A 24,711-nucleotide genomic window follows, 5' to 3' on the forward strand; every position below is an offset into this window, starting at 1 on the left:
CTTGACGATCATGACTACATGGCTCTTCAATGTAAGTGTCTTGCATCTGTCTGCCTCCTTCTCTGAGCCGCGACTAGCCTCCTTCGCGGCTGAGGGACAACTCGCGTGTCGTATGTTTTTCAACGGAAAACCTCTCGATCTCACATTTCAGCCCGCATCGGAGATGATTGGAGGGGGAAAACCCCGGTCTACTTTTCTTTACCGTATCCAATCCCTCACGGTTGCTGACCTTTTAAACATGTTGAGGCAGAGGTCTGTGAGGTTTTACATCGTTCCCGTGAAAAGGAACAGTGATCCGTTAGGTAAGGAGATACGGGCAGCCTGCAGAGCGACCACGAACATCATGTGCATAGCAGAGCGTGGGGGTGGGCTGCTTGAACTTCCCCTGACATCTGCTGCTTCAAAGGAAGAAGGAAATAGTGGTATTGTAGGTACTCTTTCGGTATGTATTGCTTTTGATCAGTTAGCGGAAGTGGAGCTACGTCTCAAGGAGTTTTACGTCTCGGGCTTGGAAAATGGGATATATGGATTGCATTGTCGTCTTGCTCCCTTCAAGGAGGGTGTTGTGAGCAAGTTGACGCGGGCGCTGTCTGGCACCGCTCGGTGGACTGACGCCGAAGTGCCTATGGCGAAGTATCGGGGTGTGCTGCGTAACTTAAAAAAGCATCAGTTTGCTATAGCTGTTTATTTGATAGATGGCAATAATAACGAAAGGCCAGTCGCGTCGTTTGAAGTGGATTTAGCAATCAAAAATACAAGTGCGTCCTGCAAAGAGATAACAATCCCATTCTCCATGAGTGATGGAAAGACATCAACAACGGTGAACGGGGCTCTTCAACTGAGCGGGTTACCGACCTTTGAGGACGAAATGCAAAAAATATTACGAGCAGGTCCGGCATGCGTTGACACTGAAGATGAAAAGAAAGAGAAAAACAAATTCTCAGATCCCGAAGGGGCCAAGAGCTCAGAGGCCGAGAGCACCACAGAAATTGATACAGAAAACTCAAGTATGGGTCGCCATCTCCCCGAATACTCGCAGGGATCGTCCCCTCCAATTGTTTCGCGCACATCAACCCCTACAAGAGCGTCACCACGGGATATTTCTTCCCCACCTAGCGAAGATCAAGATGCTGAAGATTGTCGATTCAGCTTTCCGAGTAAAAACAGCATTTCTGCCCTTTGGCACTCTGAAGCAGATCTGGAATCTCCAACACCGCCACCTGAGAAGGACATGGATGTGCATGGTGATGTTCCACCGCCAACACCGCCACCCGAGAAGGACATGGATGTGCATGGTGATGTTCCACCGCCAACACCGCCACCTGAGAAGGACATGGATGTGCATGGTGATGTTCCACCGCCAACACCGCCACCCGAGAAGGACATGGATGTGCATGGTGATGTTCCACCGCCAACACCGCCACCCGAGAAGGACATGGATGTGCATGGTGATGTTCCACCGCCAACACCGCCACCTGAGAAGGACATGGATGTGCATGGTGATGTTCCACCGCCAACACCGCCACCCGAGAAGGACATGGATGTGCATGGTGATGTTCCACCGCCAACACCGCCACCTGAGAAGGACATGGATGTGCATGGTGATGTTCCACCGCCAACACCGCCACCTGAGAAGGACATGGATGTGCATGGTGATGTTCCACCGCCAACACCGCCACCTGAGAAGGACATGGATGTGCATGGTGATGTTCCACCGCCAACACCGCCACCTGAGAAGGACATGGATGTGCATGGTGATGTTCCACCGCCAACACCGCCACCTGAGAAGGACATGGATGTGCATGGTGATGTTCCACCGCCAACACCGCCACCTGAGAAGGACATGGATGTGCATGGTGATGTTCCACCGCCAACACCGCCACCTGAGAAGGACATGGATGTGCATGGTGATGTTCCACCGCCAACACCGCCACCTGAGAAGGACATGGATGTGCATGGTGATGTTCCACCGCCAACACCGCCACCTGAGAAGGACATGGATGTGCATGGTGATGTTCCACCGCCAACACCGCCACCCGAGAAGGACATGGATGTGCATGGTGATGTTCCACCGCCAACACCGCCACCTGAGAAGGACATGGATGTGCATGGTGATGTTCCACCGCCAACACCGCCACCTGAGAAGGACATGGATGTGCATGGTGATGTTCCACCGCCAACACCGCCACCTGAGAAGGACATGGATGTGCATGGTGATGTTCCACCGCCAACACCGCCACCTGAGAAGGACATGGATGTGCATGGTGATGTTCCACCGCCAACACCGCCACCTGAGAAGGACATGGATGTGCATGGTGATGTTCCACCGCCAACACCGCCACCTGAGAAGGACATGGATGTGCATGGTGATGTTCCACCGCCAACACCGCCACCTGAGAAGGACATGGATGTGCATGGTGATGTTCCACCGCCAACACCGCCACCCGAGAAGGACATGGATGTGCATGGTGATGTTCCACCGCCAACACCGCCACCTGAGAAGGACATGGATGTGCATGGTGATGTTCCACCGCCAACACCGCCACCCGAGAAGGACATGGATGTGCATGGTGATGTTCCACCGCCAACACCGCCACCTGAGAAGGACATGGATGTGCATGGTGATGTTCCACCGCCAACACCGCCACCCGAGAAGGACATGGATGTGCATGGTGATGTTCCACCGCCAACACCGCCACCCGAGAAGGACATGGATGTGCATGGTGATGTTCCACCGCCAACACCGCCACCTGAGAAGGACATGGATGTGCATGGTGATGTTCCACCGCCAACACCGCCACCCGAGAAGGACATGGATGTGCATGGTGATGTTCCACCGCCAACACCGCCACCTGAGAAGGACATGGATGTGCATGGTGATGTTCCACCGCCAACACCGCCACCCGAGAAGGACATGGATGTGCATGGTGATGTTCCACCGCCAACACCGCCACCCGAGAAGGACATGGATGTGCATGGTGATGTTCCACCGCCAACACCGCCACCCGAGAAGGACATGGATGTGCATGGTGATGTTCCGATGGTTGTGGAGGGTAGTGCAAATGTTGATTCTTCATGTGTGCTTGTTTGTAGTGGAGGTGCTGAAGATGTTGTTGATGTCCCTGCAGATCTTGAATCGGTTGATGATGAAAATGTTTATGTTTCCGAATTGCAATCCACTGCTGTTTTGAATGAAGATGTTACATTGTTGTTAGATGAATGTGACAGAATGGTGGTAGGTCGTGACGAGGGTGCCTCTGGTAGATCTGTTGGCGTGCCAACACTACAGGCTTCTAATTTAATAGAATTTCCACCGCCATCAAATGGAAAAGAACCTGCTACCTCGAGGGAAGAGGCAGCTGATCTTCTTTTAACACGTGAGAGGGAACTGCTCGATGCGATGGAACATGAGAATGAGTGTATTGACATGCTTGTGCAGTCTCTTAGAAGGATGGATAACGCATCTGAGAAGGATAGGGCTGCTTATTGTGCCGAAGTGGACAGGTTGCAGCAGCAGTTTAAGCTGCTGGATGAAGCGGAGGAGGAGCTGACGTTGCTGCTGGCGCGTGCCACCCAAAGGTTTAATTTATGTCGTGAGGAACGTCGGAAATCACAGTTGGAGCTCTTGGAGGCGCGCGCGCGGAAGGAAACGTACAGTTTGGCACTTGCTATGATGGACCAGGAGTTGCGTACACAGTTTGATAACGATGGCAACCGTCGCCCAGGAGGGATGTTCCTATCCAAAAGTGACTCTTCATAAACACGTCTCATTTTTTTCTCTAGGTGGGGCACAGGTGAGTAGGATTGAATATCCGGTTACTCTGCCTTCAACTTCGGAGTGGAAATGGTGCCTTTAACCGATTTTTCACCTTGTACGGTATTGTACAGGTGTAGCTACTACTGACTTTTTTTTTTCACATTCGGCTGCACATTGGGTGTGCAACCGGACAATGTTTCGAAGCGGGTGCTGATTTTGGCGCTGGGGATGAAACCACGCGACAGCATTCGCGTGAGTTTGAGGTTGCTTCGTCTATGCAAGTGACTCCGTTGCTTTCACTAATTGCTGTGGACCCCTCCTGGGGGGAAGGGACTCAGTGGGCAAAGCAAATGTCGTCTTTTTGGCTTGTTTTGATGCTACGGAAAATCGTTCCTTCCTCTTTTGTATTGTCCGCTAGAATACCCGTTTGTCACTTTGTATACCCACATTTTTGATGCAGTGTAACCCTCCCTCCTTTTCCCCATTTTTTCTTTTACATTTGATGATTTCGTCCTCGAAAAAATAATACAATAGTTGCACTAAGCGCTACAAGGTAAACCATGGCCGACCACGAGTTGTCCGAGTCCGAGAAGGCAATTGAACGATATAAGGTGAAGAAGCTCATCCAAATGCTCGAGAGTGCTCGCGGTATGGGCACAAGCGTCATAAGCATTTACATGACCCCAAAGGAGCAGATATCTGGCATGGTAACTAAACTGAACAACGAGTACGGAACGGCCTCCAACATCAAATCGCACACCAACAAGCTTAGCGTTCAAAGTGCCATCACTGCCTCTCTCGGTAGGTTAAAGCAGTACAACCGACTCCCACCTAATGGGCTCCTCCTCTACTGCGGTACCGTCCTCACGGCAGAAAACAAGGAGAAAAAACTTACACTTGATATTGAGCCTTTCAAGCCGGTTAGCCGGAGCCTATACCTCTGTGACAACAAGTTCCACACCGAAGAGCTCCACCGCATGCTGGAGTCTGATGAGAAGTTTGGATTCATTGTTGTAGACGGTAGTGGCACAACCTATGCAACTCTTTGTGGGAGTGTGAAGGAGAAGCTGAGTTCATTCACCGTAGAGCTACCGAAAAAGCACGGAAGAGGTGGTCAAAGTAAAAATCGTTTCGCACGTATTCGTATGGAAAGGCGCCACAACTACCTTCGCAAGGTGGCCGAAGGCGCCACGCAATTATTTATAACAAACGACCGTCCAAATATCGTGGGGCTCGTGCTTGCCGGTTCTGCTGAGTTCAAGGAAGTGTTGTACCAGTCAGATCTGTTTGATCCGCGCCTGAAAGCGATCGTGGTGAAGGTTGTAGATGTTGCCCATCCGGGCGATGTGGGCCTCAATCAGGCCATAGATCTCGCGGCGGATGCGCTGTCTGGAGTTAAGCTCGTACAAGAGAAGAAACTACTTCAGGGATTCTTTGATCAGATCGCTTGTGATACGCAGCTGTATTGCTTTGGTGTTCAGGATACCCTGAAGTGCTTGGAGGCGGGCGCGGTGGAAACACTTATTGTGTATGAAGACCTTAACATTTACCGCTACACTGTTGTGAAGAATCGCGGAGCAGACGATGAGGAAACCCTCGTCCATGTTATGTCGGAGGAAGAAGCAAAGAGGTCTAATATACACATGCAGGAGTCCGGGAAGACACGCAATGAAATTGAACAGGAAGACTTTGTCGACTGGCTCGCGACAAACTACCGCAAGTTTGGTTGCGCCTTGGAGTTGATCACGAATCGCAGTCAGGAGGGAACTCAATTCGTCCGCGGTTTTGGAGGGATTGGAGGTGTGTTGCGGTATAAACTTGATATTATTGCTTTGCGTGATGTGGAGAAAAAAGAAGATGATGAGGAGCGCATTGCAGCGAACAATGAGGAGTTTGACTTCGACGACGACTTTATGTAAGACCACTTCCGTTTGGTATCGTTTTCGTGTCCGTGGACGTTGGGGCGCTCGTGCACGTTGTGTGTAATGAAGTAAATTTGAAATAGATGAGTGGTTAGCGTCATAAAGCTGTGGGTAGCAAGTAATTTCGTGTCAGACGCGTCATTTGTTTTGTCGAGTCGTTTACGGTGTGCCATCAATCGGAGTTTCTTTTTCCTTAAAAAAACTGTAGTTGATTCTTTAACGAAGGGTCCCGTGCTCCCTTACGGTGATGCGTTCATACGCTGTGCAAGAGTAAAAGGAGGGGGGTGGGGTAAGAAAGTTTGATTATTATTATTACTACTACTTGTGGAAGGCTTTGAGTGAACTGTGGAGAAGTGTCGTGCCTAACGAGTCGGTGTTTACCCCAACGGCATGATGGCGGTGCTTCGGTAAAACTCGTACCATACGATGAGGGGAAGCAACGAGAGGCGCATAAAATGTTGAAGAAATGACTGGGTAATTAAGTATCTAATTAAAGAATACTAAATATCTTTTGATACCGCTAGGAGTGTAACAACACGAAACTTGTGTATGTATTTGTGGTGTCGCTTCAGATACGAGTGAAGTGAAGGGAAGAAGAGGAGACCGATGGCGTGCCGGCGGCAGTAAATGGTTGGAAAGAAACAAAAGGTGCGTTTTTGTGTCTTTTTCGGAATTGATAGTAATGAGAGGAAGTCGGGGATCTGTGGGTCTTATGATTTTTCGTTCACATGGTTCTGCAGTAACGTGTTTCAACAGTACTTTTTTTTTTCCTTGTGTTTGGAGTCTCCTCACCACTGTTTTTTCCTGCGACTTCCTCTCATTGCCCCTCCCTTTACTGTTGAGACTTTGTGGTGCGGTTGCTAGAGAGGGTTAAAGGGGAGAGGAAAAAAAAGAGAGAATAGGGATGAAGGCACTACGGGCGTTTACGTGCGACTGCACGAACGAGTCGTGGTTTGTTTCCCTAAAACATTTACGCTTCTATACGCATTAGCACGCACCCAAATATATAGTCAAGACAACATTGGTTACTTTTGTGAGTACTGTTGCCTAACCGCCAATATTTCCCTATTTTGGACTTCTCGTCGTTGCACTCCCACACATATCTAACTGAAATCACATCTACACACTCATCTGTCGTAGTTCCTCTTTTTTATTTTCCTTTATATCTTCTGGGATGTGGGGTTCTGTCCCTTTTCCCTGAGTTTTGTCCCGGGGGGGGGGGGGGGCCGAGGCGCTTTACGACCCTTGCGTTGATCTTAATTCCCCTCTCCATTATACTTCTTCGTCTTTCCATTTTCTTTTTTGCTTCACCGGAGGCGATCCCCCTCAAGAGGAGTTTCATTCTCTTTTGACTATATTCATTCATATAAAGGAAGTACTCGTATTTGTACTGGATGGTGTCACGTACAGCTCTTAACATGATCCAGTTGGAAGATCACTAACGGTTGGGGAAGAGGGGGGGGGGGCGGAGGGACATTGCCACAATTTGAAATTGTCGGGGCTGTTCTCTGTTCTCTCTTTCCCGTTTCTGTTGTATTTAATGATCATGTCGTTAGGAAAGTAGCGAATGGAGGTATTTATTGCGAATTCGTTCGGTTTGTCACGACTTAACGTGCGGTAACCGATGAATGTGGAAGAGTACAGCTTTTAATCATCGACACGTGATGCTAGGGTTGGTTGTTTGGTGTACGGGGACTGCATACAGCGTTGAAGGTGATACGAATTAAAGACTTCGTGTGGGAGCCAAGGATGCGGTGTTTGGGGATTCGTTTTTTTATTTCTTTCGTTTACGTTGTCAACTTTTGGTTGGACGTGCCGGGGTGTTCGAATACGTTAAGCGCTCCGCACCCTTCGTGCCTTTGTTGTCAGGTTCGTATCGGTAGCGTTGCTCTGTGTTGAAGTGTGTTCATTATTTTTTTTTTTTTGGGGGGTGGCTATTAGCTAACGGACACGCAGATATAAATGAATATATATATGTACTCATGTACCATTGTATTCATCACCAGACACATTTGAAGACTAACTGCTCTTTTCATGTATTTTTTCTCCTATTAAAGAATATGTATAAGCAGCACACGAACTTTGCGGCGGCAAACACTCCCCTCTTCACGCAGCTGTTCGGTTCTGTTGCTGCAGACACCTCGAAACCACAGCAGCGAGTCGAAAAGGACACTTCAGAAGAATTTAATCGGCGTAATTCGGAGGATCCGGCTCAGCTTTCCCGTGGAAGAATTGTGGAGATGCAGTCGTCTGGAAGTAAACGTTACCAAACTGCTGATAGTGCTACTCAAACCACTCTGCCATGTAGCAAGGTTGTTGGATCAAATACCGAGGAACCAACCCAGAACTTCTTACGACCCTGCCAACCTCAGGAAGTTGGACCGCCGCCGTGTGCTGAATTCAAACCGATGGATGTTGAAGGCGGGGCTGATATCTCCGTGGAAGATGATGTACCTGCATGGAAGAAACCCACAATTCCCTTCCGGAAGATGATGCAAGAGTTGGAAAAGCGCTTCCACGAGCAAATGGATGTGCACCGCGGGCTTAAGTCTACGATGGAGCGCCTTGATGTTCTCCGAAGTGAAATTTCTCTCTACCAAGCTGAACAACGCACAGCAAAGTTGGCCGAAGCATTGCACCAGAAAAATGCTTATTCGATTGAAAGAGCTGCGCAACTCTCTGCTTCCGCTCATGCTTATGCGGAATCCCTCTCTGCGTCTTCTCCAAAGCCGCCTCCTGCAATCACCACCGCTCCACCCCAGCAACAAACGAAGGCGGCTGCTTCCGAGACCACCCCGTTTCTCAAAAGCATTTTGGAGTCTTATCAGAAGGAGCGCGAGGGCAAGACACGTGGGAGGAATGGAGAAGCCACTGATGTTCCCGTGAAGAAGGCGTTGTCTGTGGATATTATTCGTCAGCCGGAAGAACCGCTTCCGTACAAGCGCGTATATTATGTGCCTGTTGTGGAGGAGAAACCTAATAGTGTGAGCGCCGTCAGGGAAGATGGTGTAAATGATGTTAACTCAACAGCGAGAGAAGGGAATGGAGCAAGAGCTTCCACTTCTTCCGTTAGTGTCGTTGCCGCAGGCCCTTCAGCGGCATCAAATTCCGAAATTTCTATTGAAAGCGGCGGTGTATCAGCGAACACTTCTGTGGGGAGCTCTGAAGGGGGCACGAATGTGATTTCTCAGAGCTTGGACACGGATCAGGTAAGTGAAACCAGATCCCTATCCGCTGCATCCTCCAGAAATTCACCTCCCTCTTCAACATCTTCGACACCATCCGTTAATGAGCTTTCCGCCTCAACGGGGCATTCATCCATCGCCGACGAGACTGGAAGCAGCATTAAAAGCTCTCACTCGACTAATATCCTCGCCACGCGAAATGAAGGCAAAGCGGAACCGCTGGTGACGACACTTAAAGAATTTTATCGTGCCTGTGGAAATGCCAACCGTCTCATGCAGGCCCTACTTGGAAAAAATATTCGCCTGACAGCGGTAACGCCAAAAAAGAAAGGAGACGCATATAAAGAGAGGGAAGAGCACTCTGCCTCGTCCGAAAGTAGCGATAGCCGAAATGTGAGACAGAGTGAAAAACCCGAGTGGTTGGCTGCTTTGAAGCGCGATGTGAGAGATATTCGGAAGCTCCGACGATTTATTGATCGCATGAAGCGGAATATTAAGTCGATTGACTGCCATCACCGTGCTCAGGAAGTGCGGCGAAAACTGTTTGTGAAAGCACAGCGGCTCGCAAAAGCACAACGACGGGTTCGGAACAACATGGATGTGGTGTCGGACGTTATGGATGAAATCGCGGACATAATTAGAAGTGATGCCAGTGGAGCTGGTGATGAAGACGAGGTGGTGGATGATATTTCTGTAGCATTTTATGCGGAGGGTAGCGACAGCATCATGGATGAAGTTGATGATGATTTTAACTTCGGCGGAACGACACGAAGTGGAGGCGGCATCTCAGATGAGGTGGATGATGAGGTGGTGGACGAGCTGCAGCAGAGTCGCTTAGGGAGTGCTGATGATGATGTCGTAACCGATGTTGTCAGTGAACTCAGCTGGGCAAAGGAGGAAAGTGATTTTGCCGAGGCGCTCGCGGAAGTGAGTGACATCAATGACTTGTTGGATGACGAAGTTCCTCTTCCTGATGAGGAATCTCTGATGGACGATGTTGTTGATGAGGATCTACCACCTGCTTCCTCTATAGAAACAGAAGGGAGTATTGAAGACCGTGTCGCGGCCGCTGGTGTTGATGATGTCGCTGATAGCGTTATCAGTGGCGCCGTCGACGGCATTGTTGATGATGTTGAGGATGCTGCCTCGTCCGCCGTGATCACTGAGGAGTCGAGTGCCGATAATGCTGACGTGTCCAGCGTTATGCCGGCTTCTTCCGCTTCTACCCGATCGTCAAAAGACACTGAGGATAGCGTGAAGCGTATGAGAGATATGAGTAGGAGCAGAATTTATGATGATACAGAATCGGCGGAGAGTGCTCTTAATGAACTTGAACGCGCTATGAGGATACCGACGAAGCAGCGGTCGCTGTCAAGTTCTGGGGCTCACCCGGTAAACTTCTTGGGGCTGGACATACAAAATGCGATGAGTGCCGAAACCCTTGTAACCGAGGAATTAAAGGACGGATACGTGGTCAGGTCCGACTCTCATACATGGGAAAGCACTCTCCATAATGACGTTGCTTTCCCCCCTGCTCCCGCCGATATTACCCTCAGTGCTGATATAAACACGAACCCACCCACTCTGCGAAGTCTTTCCACGCCGACGAGCGTTGCTTCAGTGGCGGGTCTACCAGTGAAGGCTCCAGGTTGCGCTAATTACGCAACCGATGATATCGTTGCTCAGCTTAACTGGAAGGAACGGCAGCTGCTTCTATTTGAGAAGATTCACCCCAAAACGATGTGGACTCAGGCAGAGACTGAGGACACACCAGCGGATGCGGAGGGGCCCGTCGAGGGTCGAGCGGGGTACCACTGGGGAATGTTAGAGACGCTCCTTCAGTATCGCTTTGCCCTTAATGCCGTCGACGAAGCTCATGATGACATTACTGATTACGTTGATGATTTCGAAGACATTATCTTTGATGATTACGATGCCGAGGAGAAGAGTTCGTCAGGTGCTTCTGAAGGCCCCGCTACCTGAAGGTGCGTTGGGAAGCCGGGACATTATTGAATGCGGAGCGTCCAGCAGTGTGATGCCACTGTTGTTCTTTTATCGACTCAAAGTGCATTGTTGAGTCCAAACTTGGTGTCGGGTGAGTGTGTGCGTGCACACCTAAGACACACCGCTATAGAATTGGAAATACACAAATGTACACGTAGACGCGCGATCTTCACCTACATTATGAATTGCACATCTTTCCATTTGCTACTCATTATTTTATAAATATTTCACTTTGCTTTGGCACCATTCAAAGCAAATCCCATACACCTACACACTATAGATGCATATATTAGATGTTTTCATGGACTGCCCCGCCAGTATCTTCCATTTGTCCCTTCCAGAGGGATATAAGAACCATTTTTTTGTTTTTTTTACTTTAAATGCTCATGTATTGTGTTTCCACTATAATCCTCGCCACACCACTGTTCAGGAATAACCGATTTTGTGTACTGGCGATCCGTTACAACTTTTTTTTCCCGTATCTTTTATTTTCCGTCTTTTGCCGAAGCGATATTTGAAACCGCTGAGGAGACGAGGTGCCCCCCAAAACCGCTAGCGCGCTTACTTTATTCGGCTGGTACTCCTCGCACTGGGGCATTAAATCTCCTTGATTAAGTTGTGGTATTACGTGATTGTGGTCGCTACGCAAAAAAAAAAAACACATTTACCGTAGGGTGGGGGGGGGATAAGGGGGCCAATTGTCTCTAGTGTAGATGAGCCAACAAAAGGGGAAGAAACATCGCTCGGACTTTCTCAATGACGACTGTGGTCAGAGTGCATTGCAGCTCGCAGCACGTGGTAGTGCAATCATCGTGGAGTTGCTTCGCCTTTCGCAACACATACCACGGGAGTTTGTGCATCCAGAGGAGTCGGAATACGCGGCGATCATAAGTGACTTCTCCTACTTCAAGGCAACAGAGGCATTCGAGGAGAACATTTCTAAATCTGAGGTGCTACTTCAGAGGGATGAGGTCTTCGGCAATACCCATGTGGAGTTTCTTGACCGCTGCTTCAAGTTGTTTCGCGGTGTATTTGGTTACGTAGTGGAACTCAACCGATTCGTGGAGGAAATACTCGATGGTATGTACGTCTCACACACTATTGAGTCCATCTTGGCAGATATCGATGGCAAGCAAATTCTTTGTGAAATATATCACCTCTACGGAGTTATGCTACTACTGCTTGACCACAGATTTGGTGGGAAAATACGGGAGTATATTCTCGTTAGTTACATACGCTATAAGGGGACTAGTGAGCCGAACATGATGGATGTGACGAGTTTGTGCCGCACAACCGGGTACCGTTGCGACTCAGCAAATGGGCTACCGCCGAATTACCCATTATCATACTTCAATCGCGTTCCAGTTGACAAAAAGGTCGTTGGAACCATTATTGGTCGTATTCGATCCGATGACATTTATCAGATGTCGTACAACTTTCCGGTGCCCGAGCACCGTAGCGCTGCTTTGTCTTTACAAGGAGCTGTGTTGTACGTGCTTCTTTTTTTCAAACCTGAGATACTCCAACATGAGGGGCCCGTTATGCGTGAAATTGTGGACAAACACTTCGCTGATAATTGGATCATTAACTACTACATGGGATTCACCGTGGACCTTATGGTGGCATGGCGTGAGTTCCCAGCCGCGAGGAATGCCATCAGTGGCACTGTGACTTTGGAAAACATTGGATATTATATGACACGGCAACGGCAGAGCATGTCGAGCGTGTACGATTCAATCGAGGAGGTTCTCCGCCAAGGAGTTCTCACCGAGCAGTACGTGTTGGACAATATTCATTCCACATTGCTTCCACTCATTCGCGAGGCGAATGTTGTGCTGCGTTGGTTTGTGCTACACACACACCGACTTGATGGCCGCAATTTCTATCATGAGAAAAGTAGACAAATTTACGAAATGATTGCTGGGTGCGTAAGGGACGATGATATCATCATGTTGCTTCTGCGCACAGCTCAGCTAGAGTTTACTCTGCGAGCCATGTTTGCGAACCTGTTGAAGCAGAAAAGAGCCCGCTGGGAATCCTCCCGACAGGAGGGGGCAATGAAAATGGCCAAATTGTCCACTTTTTTCTCGGGAAAGCACGTTTTGAGTGATGACATGTGCGACCCGCAGCTGGAGGCGTGGTTTATGGAGATATCGCAAAGAATCGAGGGTTTGGAATATGCTAACAGTACCATTGCCAGCAGGAAGATTCAAAAACTGATAAAGGCTTTGGAAAATGTGCAAGAGTTTCATCAGGTTGATAGCAACTTACAGGTGATTCAATTTGTACAAGACACTCGTTTCCTTCTACTCCAAATGATACGTTACATCAATATTGAGAATAAAGTTCTTATTACCATTGCCACTGTTGGGGATGTCTCCTACGCCTGGGAGAGTATGGCATACTACAACAATTATGTAATTGCAATGCAGTTGAAGATTAAGCAGAAACCTGATCTTGCAGTGCAGATGCGCGCAGTTTTCATGAAACTGGCGTCGCTGCTCGAGCTGCCATGCAATCGGATCGATCAAGGAGCGCAGAATGATGCACGCCTTCTAGTAGCCCTTGAAAGCACCTCTGAGTATTACTCTGGGGAGTTGGTGGCCTTTGCTCGACGAGTTCTGCACATTATCCCTACTTCCATTTTCAGTATTCTCCGACAGGTTATGGACATTCTTACCAACCACCTACATGAGTGCCCAACGAAACTGGCAAGGAAAGAAATGAAGGGGCAAAGTCAACTGAACGTGCGGAAAGCACTTTCGACTCACACAGCTGACATTGTGAAATACGCAAGCGGCATTTTGGCGATGGAAAGTACACTTGTCGGGATTATCCAGGTGGATCCTCATCAGCTTCTTGAAGATGGCATAAGGAAGGAACTTCTTCAACAAATAACGATGGAATTACACAACTCACTTCTCTTCGACGCGAAAAAACCGCCTTCGGCCGCCTCCTTTAATGAGGGGCTTGCTCGGCTCGCTCAAAAGTTGAACGGCATTCGCGCCTCCTTCGAGTACATTCAGGATTATGTAAATGTACACGGTCTTAGGATTTGGTTGGAAGAGTTCTCACGGATTGTGAACTTTAACGTGGAGATGGAGTGTAATGCGTTTTTACAAAAGAAGTTATATCCATGGGAATCACAGTATCAGTCGGAGAGTATTCCCATCCCTTACTTCGAGCCAACACCTGGTCGATCAACATACAGTTTTCTTGGAGGAATTTCGCAGCATCTCATTGCCATCACTGACCCCTCACACGCCCTTTTCCTCAAGTCATATGGGGCTTGGTTCGAACGCAACTCACTCGAGGAAGTTGTTGGCTCACGAACCTTTGCTAGCATAGGAGAAGCCATCGGTTCCATGGGGCTCGTTGCACTTGACAGGATGTTGTGCTTCATTATTGCGAAGAACCTACAGCAATTGCTGAAGACCATTCGGGCCACTTTAGAGCCGTTGGAAGAAACGGTTATGAACCTGGCGGAGGAACTTTTTTCCAGTAGCCATGACCCTAGGAAGCTTATTGAAATTTACGAAAAACTGATGAAGTTGATCAATAGCAGTGGCGGTGAGGGTAGTGTCCCCCTGGAGACGAAGGAATACAACAATCGCGTTGTGATTAAGGACCACCTGGCCGAGGTGACAAAACTTATGGTGCTCGTTGGAAGGATCCAGATCATGCGTGTGATGATTGCGCACGAGCTCCGTTCGTTTTGTAAACTTAATAGCGGCTCGCTCTTTGCTGCCTTATCTACGGTTAATGAAGCTCTGCTGACAGACCTGCAGCATCACTATCATAGTCCCGATTCCCATCCGATGCCGGGTGAAATTATAAACGCTGTTTCGCCTTTTCTGGACTGTGCTGGTATAAGTGACGCTTTGACGAAAGTGTACGTTACATCCAAACCAATCCCATCGTTTGTGTTTTACCTGATTGCTCTCACATTACGAAACATACCGCGAATGCGTTACGATGATAAACTCGCCTCCATGGTGCCGTCAGAACTCAAGTACCTGCTGGATCCTGAGGCCCTTGTCATTGCTCTTGCTTTACTCCTGAAACAATTTCATTCAGATCAGCTGGTTCTGTTTTTGAACCACCTTTCCCGCGTGGTATGTGCTGTCGTCCGAAACTTTTACGAAGATTCGCAGCAACAACAACAACAGAAACAAAAGCAAAAGAAGAAGGATAGTGGTCCACAACAAAGGCTGGATGATATCCTGCCCGAAGACGCCGAGAAAATAGTGCACGTAATTCACGGAGTGGCAGAAGCCACAGGGGCCCCCGCCTTAGATCTTCACCGCATGTTTCCGGCCCCGCTCTCTGGAGATTTTCGGTTGCCCGTTACTAAAGGAAAAGGCTGACCACTTTTATTGCTTTCAGTGGCTCTTCTCGACAATAATCCACTTGCTCCTTGCGACTTTTTTTGTATGACCTGTCGGTTTGCTACATTACTGTTTTTTGTTTTTGCTAGTAGCTGTTGCCGTGTCTTCCCTCGGAGTTAACTTCTCTGCGATCCCTGAGAAATGAAAAGGCTTCACTGTTTGTGTGCTACAGTTGTATCGGCTGATGCGGAGGAATGAATGAAATGGATTACATAAACTTGTTCTCTGTTGTTGCACTTCTACGTTTGTGAGAGGTTATGTGCTTCCGCAATAGGAAGTGCCGCCTCCCTGCTGCCGTTGGTCCTTGCGATAATTCACCGCAAACCTATCACCTGTGCTCCGCCCTCGTTTCGTCTATTCTTGTTTTTCGTGCGCAAACTTTCTCCAACGTGTTCCTGCACTTGCTTGGTCGTGGGTTCATTCTTTTGACGGCCTGTTGGAATCGCCCCAAATGGATGTGCGTCCAAAAGAGTTTAGGAGGGCGTTGAAGTAAGTACAAAGGGGAGGGAAGCAACCACCATCGTTAAATTTCGGCAAGAATATATATATATATATATATAAGTGGTCAAAGGCAGAGAAAAGGAGGCAAGTTGAGGTTATGAATGTCCTTGAAGATCTTGAAGCTCAGGTAGCAACAGCAAGACTTAAACTTCATGAGCTGGAGGAGCGGCTGCACGAAGAGCGGAACCGAGTCAACTCGTGTGGAGCTGATGTGCTCACCTCTAGTGGCCCTTCTTCCATTGACAATAGCGGAGGCTCTACTGCAGGAGAGACTCCGCCTTTCGTATCGTCGTCTGGTTCTTTGACGAAATCTGACGTTGAGAGGTTTTCCCGACAGATTGTGCTGGAAGATATAGGCGCTAAGGGAATGGATCGCATTCGGCGAGGACGTGTTTTACTGGTCGGTGCTGGTGGTTTGGGTAGTACAGCTGCTCTCTACCTTGTCGCTGCTGGTGTTGGTGAACTTTGCATTGTTGATTTTGACACTGTAGAGCACAGCAACCTTCATCGGCAGATAATACACAACACAATGCGTGTTGGTATGTCGAAAGCCGAGAGTGCGGTTCAGTCATGTTTAGCCCTCAACCCTCGAGCCAAGATTCGAGCCATCACGGCCCCCTTCACACCCGCAAACGCAGAAGAACTTGTGCGTGGTTGTGACGTTGTGGTGGATGGTTCTGACAATGTGGCGACACGTTACTTAATTAACGATGCAGCGGCGCGTTATCGTCGACCATTGGTGAGTGGCAGTGCGTTGCGATGGGAGGGGCAATTAAGTGTTTACTGCGGCGGCCTAAGCTGCCCCTGCTATCGTTGCCTCTTTCCAACGCCTCCACCAGCATCAGCTGTGGGAAGCTGTAATGACACTGGAGTGGTTGGCCCCGTGCCCGGTTGTATTGGGTGTTTGCAAGCCACAGAGGCTCTTAAGTTGTTGGCGGGTGCAGGTGATGTCCTCGAGGGTCGGCTGCTTTTGCTTGACGCCTTGCGGATGCAACTCCGCGTCGTTCGGTTGCGGGGGCGCCAGAAAGACTGCCCGGCTTGTGGGGAGGCTGCGAAACTTAACGTTGGCAAATCGCTTCAGCAACTTGCCGCGGAGCGACCAGAATATGTTATGCCATCGTGTGCCTCAGGAGCGCTGCGGAGTGCAAATATGTTGCCTGCTGAGGCCAACGTGGCTCCTTCTGTGTATTTTTCCGTGTTGCAGAAGCTTTTAAGGGGTGAAAGAATGTCGTGGATGACCCTTGACGTACGGCCCAAGGAGCAGTACGACATGGCCCATCTGCCTCACAGTGTCTCTCTCCCATTAAAGCAACTGGAGATGTGGAAGCGTGACGGTGTGCTTCAAAACGAGTGGGAGAAATTTGTCAACAGCGTACCGTGCGCCAGCAGAGGGCCGATGGATGTCTACGTCATTTGCCGTCGTGGTATTTCATCCGTAAAAGCTATGCAGGTGCTTCTTCCGCTTCAGGAGTGGTGCCCTAAAAGTTGTGGAACGGATGTAGACGGCAAAGCAGCGATACATCAAAATCCCGGCAAACGGTTTCGCTTCATTAATGTGGATGGGGGGCTGAATCGCTACCACCGTGAAGTAGACAGAAACTTCCCCTTTTACTAAAATCCATTGATTTACCTATTAAGGTAATCGGACGTCGTGCCCCCACATCTGGTAACGCAACACATATCACATCTTTGACAAAAAAAAAAAGGGAACATAGCCCGCCAACAAGCATTTTTGTCTCTCCCCTAAAATCAACCGAACTTGTTCTTTTCACTTGCTCCCTTCTGCATGGGATTGCTTTCGTGCCTGGCGTGCACCCTGAAAATGGATGGGAAACGAAGTATAAAAGTAAGTTTATTATATAACCTTTGCGTCTTTCCCGTCTTTGGCAGCACAAACGTGCGTTTCGTTTCGTCCGATTGCTGCATCGCTAGTGCTGTATCGGATGGCTGATTGTGCTTTGTTTCTATTACCGATTCGTCGTTTTGCAACTTTTGCTTTCTTTTACCGCTAAACTCTTCCATGAGCTTCGTTTAGGGAAGGAAAGGAGTTCAGCAAATTGTGGTTAACTGAATACCATGAGCCGTCCGTATACCAAAGGAGGTGGCCCCAACCGAGCCGACAGCCGAAGGCGACGGAAAGGTGACTACGATCGTGATGTCCTCACCGATCGCGGTGGACATAATAGCAGTTGGAATGCTAAACCTGATAGAAGTCGGCGAGGCAGTCGGGGTGGTTCCGGTCCGCCGGGAAAAGGGACTGGCGGTAGTGATAATCAAGTCCCGCAGTCAACAATGATGACAACTCTGTTGGACCTTCTCTTTCAGAAGTCTTCCAGTGTCATCTTCAACCGGGAGTCTGGCATGTTGAATCTTTCAAACTTCAGTCAGTCTCAGGATCTTACTGATGTTCGAAAGAGTGTGGACTTTAACAACGTCACATTCTGCCGGAGCCTTGTGAGTGTCATCAAGAGTCACATGGGGTCGATGCTACGGGCTGTTGCTGTCAATGACAATAAGATAACCAAATTGTCTGTTTTCTTGTCGGCGTTGGTGGAGGCTGACCTTCACATTGGGATCACAGCGTTATCGGCCACCGGGAACACCATTGACGACCTCTCCTTTATTGGACCCCTGAAACGTTTTGTTAACCTTGGTGAATTAGTTTTAAAGGAGAACCCCGTAACGAGACGGGAGGATTACAATTCAAGTGTGATTCAAAAGGTCAAGTCACTCATGATGCTTGACGACAAGGTTATTAACCGCGCACCGTTGCGCCTCCCCAACCCAATACCATCAAGCCTTTCGCAACTTCAGTTTCAGGTTTTATATTTCCTTGAGGCTGACGTTTTCTCCGCTGCGGCGGAAGGGAAATGGGATACCCTGACGGGGGTCTATGCTAAAAATGCCCTCTTTAGTGTTAGTCGTTCAGAGGAACCCATTGCGTGCCGCATCCCATTTGATGCGAAGCACAAATCAGACGCACTAAACCCAACCCAGCGCAAGGTAATGACAGACGACTTCGTTTTTTTGCGTAAGAATGTGCCGTGGCGAAATCTTCACGTAGAAATTCATTCTTTACGTTCCATCGCTTGCGGGCAAACGAAGGCTGTGAAAGCCATCAATATCCTCGGAGGGGGTGAGAGAAAGTTTTTTTCCGTATCGCATGAACTCAATGGTAATGCCAATGTTGTGTTCCTATCGGACAACATGGCGGTACCAACATGTGTCCTAACAATTCATGGAAGGTTGTTTTGGCACTGGTCACCAATAGATGGTGGCGAAAAGATATTTGCGCGCGATGATGCCCCTTTTGTGAGTTGTTTTTTCCACCGCACCATGTCCTTAACGTTGGACCCAAACGGGACGACATGGTCGGTGCACAATGATATGATGTTTCTTCGCCCTGACCGACTCCTCCGGCAGGAAAGTGGTGAAAAGGCCCTTCCTATGTTCTTTGCGAATGATCCCATGCGAATTGAGGAAATGCGGCGTCGGTACCTTCCACAAGCAAAAACTGATGTGATGAAAACCATTGTGGAAGCCGTAAGCAGCGATGCCGACGTTGTAGGTTTTATTCAGAATTGTCTTGCCAAACTGCCACCGGATCAACTGGAAATCGCCTTGTCGGCAAGTGATGTCATGGCAAACTTACTTGGAGGTTAAGAAGGGAATATAAAGAAGACATCAAAGTTGTAATACCAGTGCAGTCCTAGTTTGTCTGTGTTTGTGTGTGTGTGTGTGCTTTAAGTGGGAGAAGCGACGAGTTGGAAAGAAAATATTAATCCTCCAGAAGCATGGACCCAAATAACTTTTTAAAAGGGCAGGGTACCTTTTTTTTTTTTTCGTGTGGTGCTTGAAACTAAAAGGGACCTGTGGCCCAATGTAAGTGCCGGAGAATGAAACAAATGGCGAGGTGACGCGTTTTAACAAACTGACCCAGGGAAGAGGCAGTGCCACATACTCAAGTGTGCATATATGTGCGCTAAGGTAGTTGGTGGACAGGAACTAAAAAGAAAAAAAGGGGAAAAAGCAATCATGGACTAAGGGGAGTGAAAACTAATAAAACAAAGTTTAAAAAAAATAGAGAGCAGGAAATGAAGTGTTTCCGTTTCTGCAGCGCAGGATGTGGAAAAGTGCGGTTCAACGTGTCGTCCGTTTGGGTTGTCATTATCACGCAGGCACATCTCAATGATATTATCCGTGCACTCATAATGTTCATGTTTCGAGGGAATGCCACGACGTACAAGTTGCAGAATTCACTTCGCTTATTTCTACGTCTCATTTCAACGTATTGTTTTAGTGGTAATTGATGCGAGGATTATGACTGTAGCGAAACGAATATGCGAATGTTCAAATGTGTGTGTGTGTGTGTGTGTGGGAAGCCTCAACGCTGCCGGCTGGAACTACACGCTGTTTCTCAACCGTATAAGCCAAAAGTGCATATATATATATATATATATATATATATATATATATATATATGCTTGCATGTATGCATAAGATTGGAGTGGAGGACAATCAACTCGCTCCCCCCTCATCCCGTCGTAATTTTTCTCCACTTTCTTCTCCTTACCCGTTTGTGCAGTTGTATCTGGTCATGATTTTTTCTTTCTCGCCTTCTCCCTTGTTTCTGTTGTTTCATTCTGTGTTATTTACCTTCTGCGTTCTCTCTTTCAATTACACTCCAGAACTTGTGATCTTTTCGGTGTGTTCTGTTTTGAGGAATCTCATGCACGCGGAGCGCACCTTCTTAAAATCACATGTGATAATTACTATTACAATTCTGTGGTAGCGGTTATCATTATTATTATTATTGCATGTGCCATCTGGTTTCAGAGAAGCTTTAAAAGGATATAAATATCCATTCAAGATGCAGCACAAGAGAACTTGTACACAAAGGTGCTAAGACATAGTCATTACATAGGGTAGCCAAGGTTCCATTCATTAGTTTACAAGTTGCATTTTTAAAGGGATACAAGCGCATTTTTGGTTTATTTTTGTTTTTTTTTCACATTAGTTTCACATATGTTCCGCTTTCTCTCCCGCCTCTTTTTCTTTCTTTTTCTTTCTTTCTTTTTGCATGCTCTTCTCTCCCCGTCATCTTCACCACTGAATGCTGATTTGTTATGCGGCTCGTAAGTCTCCCGCGCGATTATTGGCTAACGTATAATTTGGAATTTTCACGAATACATGCACTCTTTAAATATGCTGATTTTTTTCTTTTAAAAAAAAAACAATAAGAAACAAATATGTTATAAATAAATATATATATATATATATATATTTATTTAATGTATTTACATATGTTTCGATGTATTTACATATGTTTCGATGTATTTGTTCACTTGTTTAAAATTTTTGTTTTTTTTTGTTGTTGTTGTTGTTGGAGGAGGAGGAGGAGGAGGGATGAAAGGGTGACGGATGTTACTTCACTGCGTTTGCCCTTAGGTCCGTTTTCATTTTAACAAAACAAAAACCTCCTCCCTTCCCTCCCTTCCGAAATGGAAAAAGAATTATGTGAGCGGCGAACCAATGGAGGAATGGACGGCCATACAAAAAAAAAAACAACACGCGCACAAAAAAAAAAATAATAATAAATGGAACACACATGTACGAAGAAATTTAAAGTATAACAAAGATACACAGACACGAAAAAAAAAATAAATGAAAAAAAATACAGAGATCATCAGTGCACACTGAGCGTGGGGGGTGGGGGTGCAAACGATGAATTACATTTAATTTGCACACCATTCTCTGTGAGTCTTGTGACTTCATGTCATGGCAGCGCCCCCTGAGCATATGGAAGTTTTTGTGTTTTACTTCTCGGAGCCTCTTCAACTGCGCTGGAGTGTTGTGCTGCTTTTACTGCTACTGCTTTTATAGCTTTTGCAGTATTTACTGTGGTGCTTAGCTCTTTTAGCGCCCCGGTCTAACACAATTCGCATATTCATACGTCAACATATTTCCTCTTTGGAGTACATAAACACACACACATAAACACATACACGCATACACAAATATGCATATATATATATATATATATATACGCAAGCACTCGCATCCATACGCACAGATGCGTGCATGTATTCATGAATAAATGATTATGTGCATGTGCATATTTGGGCGTTTGTTTCCCTTTTTTTTCTCTCTTTCCACCCTCCTTCCAATCAACACCTCCTGTTTCTTACGGGAGGAGGGAACGGGTCGGAAGCGCTGTGGTTTAGCCGTTTATAATTCCTTCCTTTTTTCTTTCCCTCTTCTTTGCGCGCCAGCCAATTGGGAAGAAATATAATGGAAGTGAAGAGTGAAACGGTAATAGTATGGGTATTTCTGCTTGCGTTTATTTATATTTGTATATATATATATATATATTTGTGTATTTGTATGTGCTTGTGTGCGTTTATGCCTGGGGGGGGGGCGCTGTGTTTGCTTTAATTTATATTTAATCGCACTAATGAGACAACTCACCTCAGGAAAGCTTGTGCCAACTCTGGTACGTGTGGTAAGACACAACAAAAAAAGTTTCGTTTCAATATCAAAGATAATAAAATAAAATAAAATACAAAAAAAAAAAGAGAATGATGTAGTTGAAACAAAATCACCAAAAAAAAAATGTCTGGTCGTTTGTGGGTTTGAGGCAAGTTATCTCGCTTCTCTCCTTTTCCTCTCTTTTTGGTTTGTCGTTCGCTTATTTCTTCCTTTCGAGAAGGATGGAGGAGAACATTCTTTCACTTAATTATCTCTCTTTATTTAATTCATTTGCTTCTTCTGTTGACATGGTGTGGTGCGGTGCTTGAGGATGCAACTAATTTATTTATTTATTTTTTAAGTGAGCCTCGCACCGGCTGTAATAATGTGAAAGAAAAAAACACTTTCTCAGACCAGTGCGCGCACGAAGAAGCTGAAGCAAACATTATCGCTTGCATTCGTTGGTCATTTTGTGTGGGTGAAAAGGATGACGGGTGAGAGAAGGGAAAAAAGAAAGGAAAAGAAAGAAGTAAAAGAAAAGAGAGGCGTGTGTGTGTGAGAAAAGGAGAGTTGAAGAAAGGAGGAGCGGGGAAAAGACATAACATAACAAGACAAAACAAAATAAAAACAAAACAGAAATGAGAATCCGGACGCGGTGACTTCAGAGATTCCGTCGGTCCATGATTTATTTTTCTCTTTGGGCGATCAGGCGACTGTTGCGTGTGTGGGAGCGCAAACGTATTACCTCCTTCCAAGTGCAGTTACTCACGTTATTAGCGGTCGGTTGTTCTTCCCCCCCTTTTTTGGTACTTGTGGGGTTACAATAGAGTTGTTGCTTTCGAACGAAGGAAAGACATGCAAATCTTTTTCAAAAAAAAAACAAAAGAGGGAGGAAAATGATGAAATCAACAACATTCCAACAGTAAATGCATTTTAATGAAAATCGAAACCGATGCGTAGTGAAGCGAACTTTTTTTTTTTTGTTTTGCTTTATCTTCTTTTTATTTTTAGCTACTAACCAGCGGAGAAGGAACCTTCTTCATCCCTGAAGGTTTGGTTACTTTCTAGGCATCTTTTGTCCGACGCCCTTCCGAGGCCAATGAATCTACTGAATTGTATACATTTGTAATTATGTATCACCACTGAAGCGTAATCGGTGTGATTTTCTCTATTTTCCATTCAACATCTGCTTCATCATATTTATTACATGCACTCTTTCTTTTTTTCTTTTTTTTCCATTGTGGTGTTTTTTTTTTTCAATTCTTTACAAGCTTACAAAGAAATAGACGTCGAGACAGGCAGGCATAAGTATATATATATATATTACCTTTTATTTTCTTTTAGTTGTACTCCTCATATTTAGCTTTGGTTGTGATGTATGCTTCGCATAAAAAGGATATTAACCGCCACAAAAGTTTCCACCCACTGACGTTTCAAAACCTCAGCCGGGTGGAGCGTGGCCTCGAAAAGGAGGAAGAAAAGAAAAAAGCGAAGGAGCAACGCAGTGCTGAACTTCTTCATGATCAGGAACAGCGTCGCTACGATGATCTCGTTATTTCCGCCTCCGGTGATTCCATACCGCACGTGTTGCGAAGTTTAGACAAGTGGAAAATATTTTTGCGGCAGAGGAGGATAAACCCGCATTGCAGTCGGAGGCGGTTGCCGTGATGGGGCAGAAAACCAGTGCACTCACATTCCAAAAAGATCCATTGGAAGCGAAAAAATCAACGCAAAAACGTCAACGTGATGATGTTACCACGGAAAATGAGAAAGGCGGTAGCGAGGGGCAGAGTTTTGGCGGGGCTGGTAGAAAGGAAGAGGAGAGAAAAGTGAGTGGGAGTTTAGTGACAGGTTTCATAACAAAATCTGATGCGGTTCAGTTGCGAAAAGAACTTGACAAACTTCAAAAAGAACGGCACGACCCCCTGCGGAGAGTTGAGCAGTTTCAGAATCGCACAGTTGCGGCTGAGGCCAAACGGCGGGCTCTTGAGGCACGTGCCGCATCAAACAATAGTCGCGGGGATTTGCAGAAAGATATCATACACAGTCGCCTGCAAGAACTGCTGGATATGAAAAAGTGAAGGGCACGAGGGGGGGGGAAACGTGCAGTGGTAGTAGTCGTGTCATTTTTGGTAGTATCGATTAGGTTTCCGAGATGTATACATATTTTCAGGTATGCACTCATATGTTGAAATGCCGCGTAAACCACATGTGCATTCCTTGCTGGAGCTTCAATATCTAGCGAAGTAGCTGTGTGGTATGGAGACACATTTTGATTCCTTCACCACACACGTAGCGTGCTGCACAAAGTCGCCGGTGGTGTATGAGCTACGATTCCTTTCTCAGGGAAGTCGGACCATGAGACACGAGTGGAGTTACTTATGATTTTGCTTGTATTTCCATTAGCCTCTAGTTTCCCACCTCTGTTTGGAATGTCAAAAACCAACTTCTGGTATGCTTCCCCCCCCCCTCTCTTCCACACCTTC

General features: G+C 47.0%; 7 protein-coding genes across 7 annotated transcripts; all 7 read left to right on the forward strand.

Annotated features, from left to right (window-relative positions):
• Positions 1-10: 10 nt before the first annotated feature.
• On the forward strand, positions 11-3,760 carry TbgDal_XI2540 (hypothetical protein, conserved; the record flags this gene model as incomplete). Its single annotated transcript, XM_011781099.1, has 1 exon — positions 11-3,760. One exon carries the CDS (start codon positions 11-13, stop codon positions 3,758-3,760), a length of 3,750 nt encoding a protein of 1,249 aa, XP_011779401.1.
• A 557-nt stretch (positions 3,761-4,317) lies between these two features.
• On the forward strand, positions 4,318-5,676 carry TbgDal_XI2550 (eukaryotic peptide chain release factor subunit 1, putative; the record flags this gene model as incomplete). The annotated part of the gene is made up of 1 exon (XM_011781100.1): positions 4,318-5,676. One exon carries the CDS (start codon positions 4,318-4,320, stop codon positions 5,674-5,676), a length of 1,359 nt encoding a protein of 452 aa, XP_011779402.1.
• A 1,985-nt stretch (positions 5,677-7,661) lies between these two features.
• On the forward strand, positions 7,662-10,847 carry TbgDal_XI2560 (hypothetical protein, conserved; the record flags this gene model as incomplete). The annotated part of the gene is made up of 1 exon (XM_011781101.1): positions 7,662-10,847. One exon carries the CDS (start codon positions 7,662-7,664, stop codon positions 10,845-10,847), a length of 3,186 nt encoding a protein of 1,061 aa, XP_011779403.1.
• A 734-nt stretch (positions 10,848-11,581) lies between these two features.
• On the forward strand, positions 11,582-15,235 carry TbgDal_XI2570 (hypothetical protein, conserved; the record flags this gene model as incomplete). The annotated part of the gene is made up of 1 exon (XM_011781102.1): positions 11,582-15,235. The coding sequence occupies one exon, from the start codon at positions 11,582-11,584 to the stop codon at positions 15,233-15,235; it is 3,654 nt and encodes a 1,217-aa protein (XP_011779404.1).
• A 619-nt stretch (positions 15,236-15,854) lies between these two features.
• Positions 15,855-17,372, forward strand: TbgDal_XI2580 (molybdopterin synthase sulphurylase protein,putative; the record flags this gene model as incomplete). The annotated part of the gene is made up of 1 exon (XM_011781103.1): positions 15,855-17,372. One exon carries the CDS (start codon positions 15,855-15,857, stop codon positions 17,370-17,372), a length of 1,518 nt encoding a protein of 505 aa, XP_011779405.1.
• A 461-nt stretch (positions 17,373-17,833) lies between these two features.
• Positions 17,834-19,420, forward strand: TbgDal_XI2590 (hypothetical protein, conserved; the record flags this gene model as incomplete). The annotated part of the gene is made up of 1 exon (XM_011781104.1): positions 17,834-19,420. The coding sequence occupies one exon, from the start codon at positions 17,834-17,836 to the stop codon at positions 19,418-19,420; it is 1,587 nt and encodes a 528-aa protein (XP_011779406.1).
• Positions 19,421-23,599: 4,179 nt separating this feature from the next.
• Positions 23,600-24,306, forward strand: TbgDal_XI2600 (hypothetical protein, conserved; the record flags this gene model as incomplete). The annotated part of the gene is given in 2 exon segments (XM_011781105.1): positions 23,600-23,890; positions 23,893-24,306. Coding segments are annotated over 2 exon segments (705 nt in total).
• Between the last annotated feature and the right edge of the window lie 405 nt (positions 24,307-24,711).

The sequence above is a fragment of the Trypanosoma brucei genome, chromosome 11 (assembly GCF_000210295.1).
Source record: "Trypanosoma brucei gambiense DAL972 chromosome 11, complete sequence".
Classification (NCBI taxonomy): domain Eukaryota; phylum Euglenozoa; class Kinetoplastea; order Trypanosomatida; family Trypanosomatidae; genus Trypanosoma; species Trypanosoma brucei.